Below are 17,887 nucleotides of genomic sequence, written 5' to 3'. Positions count from 1 at the left end.
AAGGTTCAGGAGGCAAGAGCTAAGTGAGCATTACTGGAACAAGGGCTGATTGAAATCCAGGTCATTGCAAAGATTCTGCTTTCCCTATGGTGAACCATCACCCACATTTCTACTGGTCTTAGGGTTTTAAGAAAAATGGCTAAGAGTTTGTGGCTGAAATCCCCCAAAACCATTTTAAAAAGGAACTTGGTTTCAGAGTGGTGTCATGACTTGCAGATCTCCATCCACTTCCCGTGCGTCCCAGACATCTATGTCTTCTGGGTTTGCCTCTTCCCTGTGTGGTTCTCACCTTCCACCTTGGGCCCAGATTCAGTCAATTGCCACACAATTTTGACGAAACTCCTGATTGATAAACCATGACCTTCAGTTCAGTTCAATCATTCATTCGTGTCCGACTCTTTGTGACCCAGACACGGTGCTGGACTGCAGCACTCCAGGCTTCCCTGTCCATCACCAATTCCCAGAGCTTACTCAAACTAATGTCCATGGAGTTGGTGATGCCTTCCAACCATCTCATCCTCTGTCGTCCCTTCTCCTCCCACCTTCAATCTTTCCCAGCATCAGGGTCTTTTCCAATGAGTCAGTTCTGTGCATCAGGTGGCCAAAGTACTGGAGTTTCAGCTTCAGCATCAGTCCTTCCAATGAAACCATGGCCTGACTACTGCCTAATGAGCTGCCAAGCAATGTTTTGTGACAATAATGCAGAGATGGCAAACAATTAGTGAGTGTGTTGCCACTCCATCTTCCAAAGCCTGGGGAAAATATTCCTAATACACCTTGGCACTCTTGTCTGCTGCACTCAGATTCCACCTCAGCGATTCTCACAGTACAGCACATCTGACAGTCATCGTCAACAGATTAGACTTGGCACAGAAAGTTAAACCTATTTGCCATCCCTATGCCATCTCTAATCAACAAGAGTATTACAGAATTTCCCAAGCAGTACAAGTTTTATCTAAGTATATGACCTACAAATAACATCTTTATAATATATATTCTACACAGAACAAATGTTCTGTTGTAAGGACAATATAGGTCTTTTCTTACTGATAAAATAATAGCTGGTGTTAATCTCTTACCAAATGCTAATAACAATTTATGTAAAATATTTCACCTAATTCTTCCCACAAATATAAAGCAAGTATTTGTTATATAAAACATATTATATTATTTCATGTCATATTGTATTTCTTCAATTCTAAGATACCACTGATTGTGTTAGCTCTGTGGAGTGCTAAGGAGGGGAAAATGACAGTGACTTCCCTTGTGGCTCAGCGGTAAAGAATCTGCCTGCCAATGCATGAGGCGCAGATTCCATCCCTGGGTCAGGAAGCTCCTCTGCAGAAGGAAATGGCAACCCATTCCAGTATTCTTGCCTGGGAAATCCCATGAATAGAGGAATCTGGCAGGCTACAGCCCATGAGGGGTCACAAAGAGTTGGACAAGACTTAGGGACTAAACAACAACATATAGATTGCAGCTCTCAACCCAGTATCAAATGTGTTCAAATACATTTCTCAGAATTGAGGCTCTTTAATGATATCCACCTGGACCTGACAGAAGGAGAAGATATTAAGAAGAGGTGGCAAGAATACACAGAAGAACTGTGCAAAAAAAGATCTTCACAACCCAGATAATCACAATGGTGTGATCACTCACCTAGAGCCAGACATCCTGGAATGTGAAGTCAAGGGGGCCTTAGGAAGCATCACTATGAACAAGGCTAGTGGAGGTGATGGAATTCCTGTTGAGCTATTTCAAATCCTAAAAGATGATGCTGTGAAAGTGCTGCACTCAATATGTCAGCAAATTTGGAAAACTCAGCAGTGGCCACAGGACTGGAAAAGGTCAGTTTTCATTACAATCCCTAAGAAAGGCAATCCCAAAGAATGCTCAAACTACCGCACAATTGCACTCATCTCACACGCTCAAAATTCTCCAAGTCAAACTTCAGCAATACATGAACCGTGAACTTCCAGATGTTCAAGCTGGTTTTAGAAAAGGCAGAGGAACCAGAGATCAAATTGCTAACATTTGCTGGATCATTGGAAAAGAAAGAGAGTTTCCGAAAAACATCTATTTCTGCTTTACTGACTATGCCAAAGCCTTTGACTGTGTGGATCACAATAAACTGTGGAAAATTCTGAAAGAGATGGGAATACCAGACCACCTGATCTGCCTCTTGAGAAACCTGTATGCAGGTCAGGAAGCAACCATTAGAACTGGACATGGAACAACAGACTGGTTCCAAATAGGAAAAGAAGTACGCCAAGGCTGTATATTGTCACCCTGCTTATTTAACTTATATACAGAGTACATCATGAGAAATGCTGGGCTGGAGGAAGCACAAATTGGCATTAAGATTGCTGGGAGAAATATCCATTACCTCAGATATGCAGATGATGCCACCTTTATGGCAGAAAGTGAAGAAGAACTAAAGAGCCTTCCGATGAAAGTGAAAGAGGAGAGTGAAAAAGTTGGCTTAAAGCTCAGCATTCAGAAAACTAAGAGCATGTCAAATAGATGGGGAAACAGTGGAAACAGTGTCAGACTTTATTTTCTAGGGCTCCAAAATCACTGCAGATGGTGATTGCAGCCATGAAATTAAAAGACGCTTACTCCTTGGAAGAAAAGCTATGACCAACCTAGACAGCATATTAAAAAGCAGAGACATTACCTTGCTAACAAAGGTCTGTCTAGTCAAGGCTATGGTTTTTCCAGTAGTCATTTATGGATGTAAGAGTTGGACTCTAAAGAAAGCTGAGCGCCAAATAATTGATGCTTTTGAACTGTGGTGTTGGAGAAGATTCTTGAGAGTCCCTTGGACTGCAAGGAGATCCAACCAGTCCATCCTAAAGGAGATCAGTCCTGGGTGTTCATTTGAAGGACTGATGTTAAAGCTGAAGCTCCAATACTTTGGCCACCTGATGTGAAGAGCTGACTCATTTGAAGAGACCTTGATGCTGGGACAGATTGAGGGCAGGAGGAGAAGGGGACGACAGAGGATGAGATGGTTGGATGGCATCACCAACTCAATGGACATAAGTCTGGGTACGCTCCATCAGTTGGTGATGGACAGGAAGACCTGGTGTGCTGTAGTTCATGGGATCGCAAAGAGTCGGAGACAACTGAGCAACTGAACTGAACTGAACTGAATGATATCCACGTTGTTACAGCTGAGAAAACAGGTGTAGAGAAACCAGAATTTTGTCCGGATCCCATCAATAAGAAGTTCAGAGCCAGAATTTGTACCCGGCTTGTCTCACTCCACTGAGTCACCAGCAAAGATAATACAGTCACCAGCCTATCATCTGAGACTGACCTGCAGCAAGAGATCAGCTTTGTCTCTCTGTGTATGGACATGCTCAACAGTTTATTGGAAAGTTGTCAATGAATCTGGCTAAGGATCACCATAGACATAAAGTGAACACTGGCCACTTGTTGCCCTCTGTTTTTCCTTCAGTGAGATATTCAGACAGCTCCAGTGTTGTCAAAAGTTCTGTCAACCGAGACTGTAAAAATCAAAGAACAAAACCACCCACATGGAATATTATACAGCTCTAGAAAATGAGGCTTAAAGCATCATATTTTTTTTAGACCTACTAGGAAGCCATTGCTTCCTATTTTTACTTTTAAAAATTTTATTTGACTGCATCGAGTCTTATTTGCAGTACCTAGGATCTTCCTTGCCTCATGCAGGATCTTCATTTTGGTGTACAGTCTCTCTAGTTTTGGCACACACTGTCTCCCTAGTTTTGGCTCACAGGCTTAGTTGCTCTGTGGCACATGGGATCTTAGTTCCCTGACCAGGGATGGAACTCATGTCCTCTGCATTGCAGGTGGATTCTTAACCACTAGGCCACCATGGAAGTCCTCACATGTTTTTACTTAGAAAGACAAAACACTGCCAAAAGAAAAGTCAGGATGTAAAATTGGATATTGCTTTAATTTCTACTATATTTTTAAAAGAAAAGAAAGATAGCTGCACATAAGAAAATATACCCAAATCATAATGTTTGATAAATTATGGGTGATTGTTTTTTCTTTTTTTTTTTTAACCTGTTTCCCAAAGATTTTGGTTTTATATAGAAATAACAATAACAACAAAAAAAATCTAGAAGGAAACCGGGCGAAATAAAGGATTTGTCCAAGGTCCCCTGCTGAGGGGACATGTTAGCTGCAGAATAAGGAATAGGATTTGGCCAGAAACACAAGCTGGAAGCTGTGCTCTCCCCATGTGCCTGCAACGCCAGCATCTCTCTCTCACAAGACCCAGGCATGTGATCTCCACATCACTTTGTACCCACAATGAATGCAGCCATCTTTTGTAAAATCAAAAAGACCAAAGTAAAATTCTCTGAAAAGTACTTGGTACAATTTATAGTCGACATCTCTCCTTTTGTGGTACACTGTCATGACAGCATTTCTTTAAAATTCAGATTGTGGAGATAAAAAGAGAGAAAGGATATGGGAGGAGAGCCTAATCATGAAAAAACATGCGTGTCAAAATTTGATTGAAACCCATGGCTTCTGTCAGACTTTTATCTAATGAATAGATGCTGGGGTGGAGTTGCAGGATGGGGCAGGGGGTGGTATTTCCTTTCTTTTCTTTAAATTCACAATCCTTAGAAATACACAGAGTATACACTCTGTCTGGTATAACTTCTTTTATTTTTCTAAGGATGTAATTTAAAAAAAAATTTTTTTAAGTTTCTCCTAGTTACTCATTATTTAATGTTCTGGCTTTATTCTCCAGCTCCTCTTCCTGTTTTCTGCTGCTTTCCTCACTATGGATTTTTCCTTTGATATTATGCAGCATGTAACCTGACTACCAGAGCCAAGTTATTTCAATTACTCCCCAAGGTTTTTATTAGATATAGAAAAAGTCAGCTTTCTACAGCCTGCATACTTATGGATACACTTATTTTTCAGAACCAGTGAAAGAGAAAGAGGAAAAAGGGAAGAAAGAGTTGAATGAAATATGAAAGCATTTCTTAAAAATTGCATAGTGAGAATTAGAGAAACAGCTCCTATTTTCCTTTTGATATTTACATACAAGATCTCAAAAATTTTTATAGATACCTCTACCATGAACCATTGTAAGCAATTATTGGCATCTTTGGAGAAGGCAATGGCACCCCACTCCAGTACTCTTTCCTGGAAAATCCCATGGACGGAGGAGCCTGGTAGGCTGCAGTCCGTGGGGTCACTACGAGTTGGACACGACTGAGCTATTTCACTTTCACTTTTCACTTACACGCATTGGAGAAGGAAATGGCAACCCACTCCAGTGTTCTTGCCTGGAGAATCCCAGGGACCGGGGATTCTCTATGGGGTCGCAGAGTCAGACACAACTGAAGTGACTTAGCAGCAGTAGCATACAGCATCTTAAAATGTAAACAGTCAAAGTCATCTTAATTTGGGTACTCATTCTCTGGCATTGGGGGCTAGGCACACCGAGATTCCTGCTAAGCCTTCTTTACAATCATCAAAGGGGAGGGGTTGCAGCACCCCTTACAGCTCCCAAAACAGCATGGGAGTCGGGTGGGGGTCAGTGTAGGGTCAAAACACCGTGGAGTGGTCTGGGTCCTCACAGAACAGCACCTTACTTCTCACAGATGCAAAGTAAAGCCCAGAGAACAGACAGCAGAGGTCTTCCCCTCCCTGTTGCTTCATAGAATCTTTTTCCTTTGTGTAAAAAATAGCAGACTGGTTTTGAATTTAGGCGCTGAACTGGTGTGTGACTTGGACAAATTATTAAATTTCTCTGGTCTGTTTCTGCATCTATAAAATGGGGATCACGGTTTGATGAGCACAATTGCCAAAGGTGACGCAGGGATCTCATTCTTGGTTGCCTAGACAACAAGCCAGCTCCAGTGGGATTCTTCACCCCATCCTCCTGGGGGAAAGGCTGCACCTAAATTTAGTAAGATGAAGGAGTTCAGGGGACAAACCCAGCCTTGTAAGTTTGCCCTTTCCCCAATAAAGCCAATTCCTTAAACTATGTCATGTGACATGAAGGAATTCATCACAAAACCCACATGAGTCTCCCTTTGCAAAGTGGGGTGATAGCAGTCCACACTTGAACTTAACTAGGCTGTGTTAAGGTTGAATGAAGAAATACATTGCTTCTTGATCATTCATTGTTGTTGCTAACTTCATCACCTGGCCTATTATTTACTCAGTAATTTGAAAAATCAGTCACTTTTTCAATATAACATTTTTTACATAGTAAGTAGATTTGAAAGAACAAAAATAAATTTAAAAGACACATGTTCATGACAGAAAGACTTTCAGAGTTCAAGGGCAGAAAGAGGGGCATCTAGCATTGAGTTTCCTGGCCCATGGAAACAGTGATAAGCAGGAAGGTAATGGAGATGGGTGAGGGGCAGCCAGCCCCACCTGGAGAATCTGGCAGAAAGAAGGGAGCTTCCTCTGGGAAGAAAAAGCCAGGCTAGTGATAGGAGTGGGAGGTGATGGAAACTGATAGATAGCAGGTCTGACAGAGAGGAGCTGGGATGAAGGGTAGAGGACAAATGAGGGGACTGCAGAGGGAGCCCTGGGGAATGGAAGGCGGGTACAGCCTGGAGAGCAGGGTTGGGGTTCCCCTAGAGAGGCTGGAGGAGACAGCAGGCAAGGGCAGGGTTAAGGCAAGAAAGTGCTGAGGGTGGAGCAGTGAAGGACGGCTGCACTGAGATGGGTGGGGCAAGAGATGGAAGCTATGGCTGGAAGGGGCTGGAGAACAAGCCTTGACTGGTTGAGCTGGAAGGTCTAAAACATGTTGGAAGGAGCAGAAACAGATGAGGGGTTTCACCTTCTCTCTAGTGATGACCACCCATCAGAGACTAGAGCTCTAAGCATGGATGTCAGTCAGTATTCAGTTGGGAAGGTGGACACAGCAAACATGGACCCCAAAACCACCTCCTACACCCATGCTGCATGTCCTAGTCTTTGGGACCCCATCGCTGGGACTCAGGCCTGGTGCTCAGGGAGGACTGAATAATACTAGCTCTGGGAACTTCCCTGATGGTCCAGTGGTTACAACTCCATGCTTCCAATGCAGGGTTGAAGGTTCAATGCCTGATCAAGGAACTAAGATCCCACATGCTGCATGGTGCAGCCAACAAATAAAAAGCAAAAATAAAGGGGGAAAAAAGTCCATCTAAAAATGATTGTATGATTACAAAAAAATCCTAGCTTTTATTCAACCCTCCCTGAAGCCCTTTGTCCCTGCCTCTGTGGCTGCATGTCCTCACTTATAGCTGAGTCATTTGCTTCAAGTCTGGCATCCCCCCTGACACTGAGGACATGTATCTGCAAGCCTGAGCTCAGACTCTGCTGCATGTAGTAGGTACCTGTCAACTCAACATGCTTTTTTCAAACTAATAACTCTCAGGGGTTACATTTAACCTTTGAAGAGACGAAAAGCATACACACAGTAATCTTTTGCCAACCTGAATACCTCCATGGTGGGCAAAAACTCTGAGTGACAAGATTACACTCCATCTAAAATAAAGGGTAGAAGAAAAACAAATGTTAACATGGTATTCAATATCAGTATGTATTTTAAAGTAAATAAAGATTCATAAGGCATCGCCTTCCAAAATAAACAAGATTCTTCTGCTTTAAGAAACAAGCAAATCCCAACCCTAAATCTCCATGGCCACAGTCTGCTGAGGAGGGCATCTGACGGGCTTAGGGGTTGCACTGAGGATCTCTTTACAGTTTGCAAATGGGACTTTACTGGCTTGAAATAGAATGTCTTTTTTTGTCGGCAACCTCCTTCATTTTATTTTCGCAAGTTTAGCAAAGCTGGTGTAAACACCTGTTTGGGGTTGTTTTGTTTTCAGAAAGTCAAAAGTGCTGAAGAGTGTGTTTTCTTGAGGGGCCCATCCATACAGTGAGAGATTGCCTCTCTCTGTGCACCCAGATGTTAACCCACTCGGTAGGAGAGTGGGGCACAGGGCCTGACTGCAAACACATAGACATGAAAAATGGAGAATTTTAACATTTGCCGAAGTGCATGTGTTTGCAGGCTCATCTACCCAGTCCAACCCAACCTCAAGCCCCTTATGAAAATTATTTCAACTTTTTAGAAATCATTTCAAAGTGAAAATTTTAAGACAATTTTTTAAAGCCACGGAGTATTGGAAGAGGCAAAGAAGTCACCTTTGCCAAACAGAAATAGGCCCTCAGTAAATATTTGATGAACCCAACCACTGGGTGGAATATTTGGTCTCAACCCAAGATGTTGAGGGGAAATAACAGAAATTATTTATAACAAAACAACTAGGACATTTCCATTTGGGAGCTATGATCTAGTGTGATCACAACAACAAAGAAAGATTTTAATACTGATTTTTGAGATGCTTGATCTAAAAGGCAAATGCACACAGATAAACTATAGGACTGCAGGCATCAAAACTTGTTATTTCTCTCAAAGACCAAAAATACTGCCAAGATACAGCACTTAACTATAATAGAAACTTTTGAAAGAGTGATTTCAAAAGTTTCTATTTTAGTGTGACATATCTCATATAGAGGGATACATTTCCCTCCTTTCATTAGAGGACATCGTTCCAATTTTTAATACTTTCTGGAATTTCAAAGAATCATTAAAGAATGAAGATATTCTGATTCCAGTGGGACTATTTCTTAGGATTTATCTACACAGCCCTTTGTGGCTTCTGCTTGTCCCATGCAACACATCAAAGTGGAGCAGCGTAACTGACAACAATTATAATACAAAGAATGATGAGCGTATGCTTGAGATTCTTCTGTTAGGTCAAAATTTTCATTCTATACTTCTTGAATCAGCACACCTGCAGAGGACAGATTCAGAAGCAAGTATCTTACACTTTTATATGTAACTGTCCATGGCAAGGGTTCCTGAAGCCCTAAAGGGTCTCTTTTCAATCAGTCCCTTTTGTTTAGGACTCAAGATAAAGGCCATGATAGGGAAAGTTCACTGCTACTTGTGTTGATAGTTGAAATGAACTTGCTGGATTTTTGTCAGTTTCAAAGCATCTTGGGCTGTGCCTTTTACCACTGGTCTTCTCTTCTCTTTTACTTCCCTTCCTCTCACGTTCCATTGGATTTTGCCCCACCACTCTCTCTGTTTCCTCCCCAATATTGCAATAGGTGCTAGAAACAGAAGGGTGAACAAGACAAAGTTCCCATCTTTAAGGAGATCATAAGTAAACAGAAAAGAGAGACAAGACAGAAACAATTATGGTTCTTATAAAATGACACTAAAAAAGAGGGAGATTGAGGCCTTCTGAAGGTAGGAGCCACTTAGCTCTGCCTGGAGGAGAGGAAATCTTCAGAGAAGATACACTTGAGCAGAGAGCCTTGCAGAAAAAAAATAGAAATCCAAAAACCATGGGGAGATGGTGACTTGGTGCATAGATGCTCCAAGGGCAAAGTATCTTTGGGGAAAGAGAGAGAAGTTTAGCATAGCTGAAGGATACTTGTGAAGCTATGTCAAGTTTTGAGGCTAGCAGGTAGATTAGAGCTACTCTGGGGAGGTTATGATATTCTTCTAAAAATACATGTTTTGGGGAATCATTTATCTAGTTTGTCACAGAAATTCAGAACCACACTTGTGATTTTGAAAGCATTTTCAGTAGTAGAAACACCATCAGAAACTGTCAAAACAAACAATTATTAAGTACGTACTATTTTGAGTTGGAGGTCAATGTATTAGTTTGACTATTTCTGCTTATTACAAGCAACACTTTTAGAGAAAAGAAAGAATTTAAATTTCTCATGGCTAATTTTTAAATTAGATTATACAAATTGTGCTCTTCAAAATGCTTCCTAAATTTATAAGCAAAATCTGCATTATTTAACATTTAATTAAAGTTAAATGACATTATTAAATTTATTTTAGGTCATTGTATGACACCACATATTTCATGAGCTATTTATACTCTTTATAATGCATTCAGGTTTCTGGTTCTGGGTATAATGAAGTAAGCACACTCCACCCTGTCTGCGCAAAGAAATGCAGCCAGAAAACCTAGACAGATGCATGGAAAAGGTATTGGAGGACTCTGGGAAAGTAAACAGGAGAAGAAAACCAGAATCAGGAGTACAGCCAAACCAGCAGTGATGTTGGCATTTTGTGTTCTCTGATATCTTCCAAACTAGACGCAATACTGCCCCAAATCCAGAAGTGAAGAGTGGCATGAACAGGTGGAGTTAGAAGAAACCCTCTAGTTCTCACTCTAGAAGTGGGAAAGGAGTTTCTTCTCAGTGTCAGGGCAGCAGTGAGGAGGTGCCTAGAATTCTTGGCCGGGGAGGTGTTAGTCACTCAGTTGTGTCCGACTCAATCCCATGGACTATAGCCTGACAGGATCCTCTGTTCATGGAATTCTCCAGACAAGAATACTGGAGTGGGTTGCCATTCCCTTCTCCAGAGGATCTTCCAGAACCCAGGGATCAAACCCACCTCTCCTGCACCGCAGGCAGATTCTTCACCTTCTGATCCACCAGGGACAGCCTCTCTCATGACAGCTGTGCTCCCAGAAGGGTAAAGCAAATCCCCTGTCACTCATTTTCTCACTCTGCCCTCTTAGTATGAGCTCTTATACCATTTAAGGGACTAGATCTGATAGACAGAGAGCCTGGTGAACTATGGACGGAGGTTCATGACATTGTACAGGAGACAGGGATCAAGACCATCCCCAAGGAAAAGAAATGCAAAAAGGCAAAATGGTGGTCTGAGAAGACCTTACAAATAGCTGTGAAAAGAAGAGAAGTGAAAAGCAAAGGAGAAAAGAAAGATATTCTCATTTAAATGCAGAGTTCCAAAGAATAGCCAGGAGAGATAAGAAAGCCTTCCTCAGCGATCACTGCAAAGAAATAGAGGAAAACAGCAGAATGGGAAAGACTAGAGAGCTCTTGAAGAAAATTAGAGATACCAAGGGAACATTTCATGCAAAGATGGGTTCAATAAAGGACAGAAATGGTAGGGACCTAACAGAAGCAGAAGATATTAAGAAGAGGTGGCAAGAATACACAGAGAAACTGTACAAAAAAGGTCTTCATGACCCAGATAATCACAATGGTGTGATCACTCACCTAGAGCCAGACATCTGGAATGTGAAGTCAAGGGGGCCTTAGAAAGCATCACTATGAACAAGGCTAGTGGATGTGATGGAATGCCAGTTGAGTTATTTCACATCCCGAAAGATGATGCTGTGAAAGTGCTGCACTTAATATGCCAGCAAATTTGAAAAACTCAACAGTGGCCACAGGATTGGAAAAGGTCAGTTTTCATTCCAATCCCTAAGAAAGGCAATCCCAAAGAATGCTCAAACTACCACACAATTGCATTCATCTCACCCCCTAGTAAAGTAATGTTCAAAATTCTCCAAGCCAGGCTTCAGCAATATATGAACCATGAACTTCCAGCTGTTCAAACTGGTTTTAGAAAAGGCAGAGGAACCAGAGATCAAATTGCCAATATCCACTGGATCATCGAAAAAGCAAGAGAGTTCCAGAAAAAAGTCTATTTCTGCTTTATTGACTATGCCAAATCCTTTGACTGTGTGGATCACAATAAACTGTGGAAAATTCTGAAAGAGATGGGAATACCGGACCACCTGACCTGCCTCTTGAGAAACCTGTATGCAGGTCAAGGAGCAACAGTTAGAACTGGACATGGAAAAACAGACTGGTTCCAAATAGGAAAAGGAGTACATTAAGGCTGTATATTGTCATCCTGCTTATTTAACTTATATGCAGAGTACATCATGAGAAACACTGGGCTGGAAGAAGCACAAGCTGGAATCAAGATTGCTGGGAGAAATATCAATAACCTCAGATATGCAGATGACACCACCCTTATGGCAGAAAGTGAAGAGAAACTAAAAAGCCTCTTGATGAAAGTGAATGAGGAGAGTGAAAAAGTTGGCTTAAAGCTTAACATTCAGATAACTAAGATTATGGCATCTGGTCCCATCACTTCATGGGAAATAGATGGGGAGACAGTAGAAACAGTGTCAGACTTTATTTTGGGGGGCTCCAAAATCACTGCAGATGGTGACTGCAGCCATGAAATTAAAAGATGCTTACCCTTGGAAGGAAAGTTATGACCAACCTAGACAGCACATTAAAAAGCAGAGACATTACTTTGCCAACAACGGTCCATCTGGTTAAGGCTATGGTTTTTCCAGTGGTCATGTATGGAGGTGAGAGTTGGACTGTGAGGAAAGCTGAGCACCGAAAAATTGATGCTTTTGAACTGTGGTGTTGGAGAAGACTCTTGAGGGTCCCTTGGACTGCAAGGAGATCCAACCAGTCCATCCTAAAGGAGATCAGTCCTGGGTATTCATTGGAAGGACTGATGCTGAAGCTGAAACTCCAAAACTTTGGCCACCTCATGTGAAGAGCTGACTCATTGGAAAAGATCCTGATGCTGGGATGGATTGGGGGCAGGAGGAGAGGAGATGACAGAGGATGAGATGGTTGGATGGCATCACTGACTCAATGGGCATGAGTTTGAGTAAACTCCGGGAGTTGGTGATAGACAGGGAGACTTGGCGTGCTGCGATTCATGGGGTCACAGAGAGTCGGACATGACTGAGCGACTGAACTGAACTAAACTGATACTGAGTTAATCTGTGAGAAGTGTACATGAGAGTAGGGGAGTGAAAATTGGGGCTTTAGGACCATGGAGGGGAGCCCAAGGAAACAGAAAGGTCCAAGGAGCTTCTAGAGTGGGAGGAACCTGGGAAAGCAACCTCATAAAGTAGTGTCTGAACTCCTGGGCTTAATCTTGAGCTGAACATGCACAGGTCTGATCCTTAATTGCATACCAAAGACTCTGAGAACTCAACTTCAACATAGACTGCTGTCCAGGTCCCACTCAGTGGCACAGACCTGAGACTAATCAGAATAATACTAGAGAGGCTTTGTGAGTGGAATGGACATTGAAATCATAACCTCCCAGAAGGCTGGGTAGAACTTGCCTCCTGAACCTGAGTGGATTGCCTAATAAGACAAAAGTACAAGGCTCAGAGTCTTTTAATATCCAAGATGCCAAGGATAAAATCCAAAATTACTCAGCATATAAGGAACCAGAAAAATCTCAACCTGCAGGGGAAAAGAAAACTAACAGATGTCAATACCAAAATGTTGGAACTATCTGACAAAAAAAAACTGTATAGCGGAGGTTGTAAAATGCACCTTAGTTTTTTTTTTACAGGTTCTCATATAAGAACTAGATCTTTTGCTTTTATTTATTTTAATTGGAGGCTAATTACTTTAGGATAATGTGGTGGCTTTTGCCACATATTGACATGAATCAGCCATGGGTGTACATGTGTCCCCCCATCCCGAACCCCCCTCCCACATCCCTCCCCATCCCATCCCTCTGGGTTGCGACAGTGCACTGGCTTGACTTTGAGTGCCCTGTTTCACGCATCAAACTTGGACTGATCATCTATTTCGCATATGGTAATATACATGTTTCAATGCTATTTTTTCAAATCATCCCATCCTGGCCTTTTCCCACAGAATCCAAAAGTATCTGGACCAGGCACAGAATTTAAAAATTACAGGTTATTTAAAAGACCTGTAAACATCTCCAAAGATGTTATACTTCCATGATTTCCATTTTCTTTTGGAAATCTCAGTTTTATGGGATTATGTAACGAGTTTACATAATTCCCATGTCCCTGTCTCTTCTGAGTCCCCCTTTCCTATGCCTGCTACTCTTTCACCAGCCACATCATCAGTTGGTATCTCTCTCCCTCCCAACTGGTAAGAGAGTCTTACCAGTTGATTTTGAATGTCCAGAATATTAAGCACTTGCTGCTGTAGTCAACACTGATCCAGCAGTGAAACTGTAAGCTGAAATTTACTCATGAAAGGAAAACCAACACTGACATTATGGGAAATCCTTCTTTACTTGCAATGTACAGTGCCTTATTTTAAAAAGATGAGCCAAAATTGAAACTTGTGGCCAATAAGGATCCTGTCCTTTCCTTTCTTGATGACAGGTAGATTCTCCTTTGGACTACCTTGACAAATAAATTAAATGTCCCTATTTCATAGTCAGAACTTTTCCATTTCTCTGATCTATCACTGTGGAGACCAGGTAGGAACCTCTTAAAGGCATCGCCAGTTCTTTGAATGCTGCTCTTGTTTTGCCACATTCCACAGGCTAGGAGTTATCTTTCTCTCCCACTCACAACTTTCATCTCCAACTACTTTACTAAGTATTTTCTGTAATAGTAGTAGCAGTAGGAGCAAAAAAAATCAGCAGCCTGGAGGAAGTCTACATACAGGAGAAGAGAGAAAATGGAGCTTGGGAGGGAGAGAGATACCAAATGATGATGTGGCTGGTGAAAGAGTAGCAGGCATAGGAAAGGGGGACTCAGAAGAGACAGGGACATGGGAATTATGTAAACTCATTACATAATCCCATAAAACTGAGATTTCCAAAAGAAAATGGAAATCATGGAAGTATAACATCTTTGGAGCAAAGCAAATTCTTTGCTTCTATTACAAACACCCACCAGAAAAAAATAAACATTTGGGTAAAGAAGTATGCATACTTCCTCTCTCCTTGGGTGGATGTCTGTGATTGCTGCTTTTATATCTACCTCAAGCCATTGCCATTGGCCTGCCATCTTTGTCTTGGCAGCAGAGAGATTGGGGGATGTGGGCCCAGGGAGGGGCTCTCCATATGGCATGCCATGGCAGGTTTTCATTTCCATTTTCCTCAAGCTCTGTGGGTACTCTGCACCCCAGTTCCCAGTTGTACTCTGGATAATGAGGGAAATTACTGACAATCCCTGACCTGGCCCTTTATTATTTCTCCCACTCATGGCTTGAGTTTTCATTTCTCATTAAGAGAAAAATCAAAGAGTGAGAATTAAACACCTCTTGATTTATTATCTTACTGAAAATAGGAAGTTGAGAGTCCTGGAGCTGGCACTGAATGAAGGGCTCAGCTGATGAGATGAGTCAGCCACTGTAGGCTCCCAGTGGCTGTCCTTGTTATCTTCCCTCTTGAGAGCAAAAGGGAACAACCTCACTTCCAGAAGTACTTTGAGTCTATGTTTAGGACTCGGTGTTGTAAAACCTGGCACCTTCTCTGAGCAGAGATAATAGGCTCAAATCACATTGAGTTTTCTGGTTTGGATTTGCAACCTTACTCCAGTGCTCAGTTATGTGTCTGCCCCCATAGATGGTAATCCTCGGGTATAAAGCCTATGTCCAACTCACCTGTTAATTCCCTACTATGTGTCAGGCATATGGCAGGTTCTCAACAGATGAATGGAGAGGGTGAATAAATGCTTCCATGCGAAGGTGAATTGATGGCCCTTAATTTGCATGTCTGTGTGCATATTTAATACTACCCTGAACTGAGAGTCGCTCAGTGGTGTCCGACTCTTTGCGACCCCATGGACTATACAGTCCATGGAATTCTACAGGCCAGAACACTGGAGTGGGTAGCCTTTCCCTTCTCCAGGGGATCTTCCCAACCCAGCGATCGAAGCCAGGTTTCCCGCATTGCAGGCGGATTCTTTACCAGCTGAGCTATCAGGGAAACCACAAAAAGGAAACAAAGAGTGTCTGATGATTCCTAAAATAAATTAAATGTAGCATTGTCATATGGTCCAATGATTTCAAAAACATAAATGAATCTAAACAGGTACTTGCACACCGATGTTCATAGGCAGCATATTCATAATAATCAAATGGTAGAAGCAGCTCGAATGCCCATTGACAGATGAATGGATAAACAAAATGTGGTATGTACATACAATGGAAAATCATTCAGTCTTTAAAAGTAAGGAAATTCTAACACAGGCTACAAATGGAGGCCCTTTGAGAACATCATGCTAAGTGAAATAAGTCCAACACAAAAATATGAATAAGGTATGATTCCACCTATCTGAGGTACACAGAATAGTTCAATATATACCAACAGAAGGTAGAATGGTGTTATCAGAGACTGCTTCTACTTGGTATGACAGGGAAATTCTAGAAATGGATAGTGATGATGGTTGCATAACAATGTAAATGTATTTAATGGCACTGAATTGCACACTCAAAAAGGATTAAAATGGTTATGTTTATGTGTTGTATATTTTACCACAATGAGCGAGGAAATAAAGCAATGTTCATTTTTACGCTAACATTTTAGAATCAGCCAAGAGAACATCAATGCTGCACATATAGCTTGCATCTAGTTGTAAGTGGAAAAGGAGGCCTGCCCTGCATGGTCACACAGTTTCAAGGGGACATGGGCTAGTTAGTTCCTAATAGCTGTGCACTGCCTTTTTCCCCATTTGTTTCCACAAGAAACCCACTGGCTTTCCCCTCAAGCTTCCAAGGCTAGAAGTTACAGGAAAATCTTCCTTGCCACTTGAATTATACCACCCATCTGAGGATTACTCGCCAACTACTGCAGATTGTCTTCCAATGGACAAAGAAACAGTGAACTTATTTGGGGTCGCTCTTTCTAGCACCCAGTCTAGAGCAGCCACGTCACACAGGGAGCCAGAGCTCAGCCTTACAGAAATGCAACTCTCCAAATGATTAGTTGTGTGGCGTTGGGAACGTCACTTTAAGTGAGCCTCAGTTTCCTCATCTATAAAATGGGGACCCACTATGCCTAGGGCTTCCAAGGTGGCACAGTGGTAAAGAATTTGCCTGCTAATGCAAGAGATGCAAGAGACAAGTGCACATGCGTGCATGAGCATGCACACACATACACACACACACCTACCTCGTACGGTGGTGCTAAGGCCTAAATGAACTAATAAGTGTTTAGCAGAGCGTTGACAATAAAAAGAGTATTCAATGAATACAATTTTCATAGAAGAGATTCATTATTGGTGGTACCAAGAGTAGGGGAAGGAAGTCATACGTGTCACTAAGGGAGCTTAAATATATCAGCTCTACAATCTGAATCTCACACAGGCCAGCCAGTCAGGAGGAGCCTCAGAAGTGAGCAGGAACACCAGCAGGTTATTAAATGGGAATTTCCAGGGAGATGTGCAGTTCTCGAATAATCCTTTTTACTGTCCCTCTCATTCCTTAACTCATTCCTTAATCTGTGGATAGTTTCTGTCTCTGCTGATAGATTTACACCTTTTTCTCACATCTATTAGAAAGTGTACCCATTCACGCTCAGTAAATGTCTTGAAACCTGTGAATCCAAAAATGTTAGGATTATGTTAATATAATGTCAAGTAAACAGAAGTCAAATTAAGAAAGTTGCAGGATGAAGTCATTCCCATCAGTATGATGGTTTGGATGACCTTTGACCATACAATGATGGTTCTTCCATGATTTCCGTCAATCAGTCAAATTCTCATACTGATAGTGCTGACTTGAATTTACTAACTTAATTATTTTCTCAATTTAACTATTCAGGTGCATCCTCCCAAAACCTGGAGAGATTTATAGAAACGTAAGTGAAAAATGGAGGGATATAAGAAGTTGTTATAGGTTGGGTTTCTATTTTGAAAAATTAATAAAAAAACTCTCTGCTATTATCCAGTAGCCACTTATACTGAACATCCATAACTTGTTAGTCACTCTCCAAACACTGGGAAATTTTCACTTCTTGGGCCAGTGACCACAGGATGTGGTTAATTTACATGTATACTTTCAAAAGGATCATAAAAATGTATACAAAGTGGGTAAAACTTAGGTCTGGCCCAAGTATCTGAAAAAGACAAAAAAAGACTGTTTCTTATTCCTGCTTTATGAATGAGAAAACAAGTTTTTGCTCATATTTGACTTAAAATTCATTAGCAAGGCCTGGGTTGTCCAGAATAGGAACCTTGAGAAACCCTTGATTTTTCAAAGTTGACTATGTCCACAGCTGTCATAATGTCATAATGTCCTACACATCTGG

General features: G+C 41.7%; 2 protein-coding genes across 4 annotated transcripts in view; one reads left to right on the top strand and one right to left on the bottom strand.

The window, feature by feature from the left end:
- The window catches only part of AOAH (acyloxyacyl hydrolase), a 178,368-nt gene that overhangs the window by 121,687 nt on the left and 38,794 nt on the right, over positions 1–17,887 (top strand). For 2 of the 3 annotated variants that reach the window (XM_070468474.1, XM_020902437.2), the window contains one exon: positions 17,401–17,437. The exons of the other annotated variant lie outside the window; for it this stretch is intronic. In XM_070468474.1, the coding sequence (XP_070324575.1) occupies positions 17,401–17,437 (37 nt within the window). The remainder of the gene's footprint in view (positions 1–17,400; positions 17,438–17,887) is intronic. 3 annotated transcript variants of the gene reach the window in all.
- The window catches only part of LOC110151469 (small ribosomal subunit protein eS7-like), a 187,461-nt gene that overhangs the window by 148,014 nt on the left and 21,560 nt on the right, over positions 1–17,887 (bottom strand). The gene's annotated exons all lie outside the window — the stretch shown is intronic.

This window comes from Odocoileus virginianus, chromosome 1, assembly GCF_023699985.2.
Source record: "Odocoileus virginianus isolate 20LAN1187 ecotype Illinois chromosome 1, Ovbor_1.2, whole genome shotgun sequence".
Classification (NCBI taxonomy): Eukaryota; Metazoa; Chordata; class Mammalia; order Artiodactyla; family Cervidae; genus Odocoileus; species Odocoileus virginianus.
The sequence above is the reverse complement of the archived record's forward strand: the minus strand, read 5'-3'. Positions and strand labels throughout refer to the sequence as shown.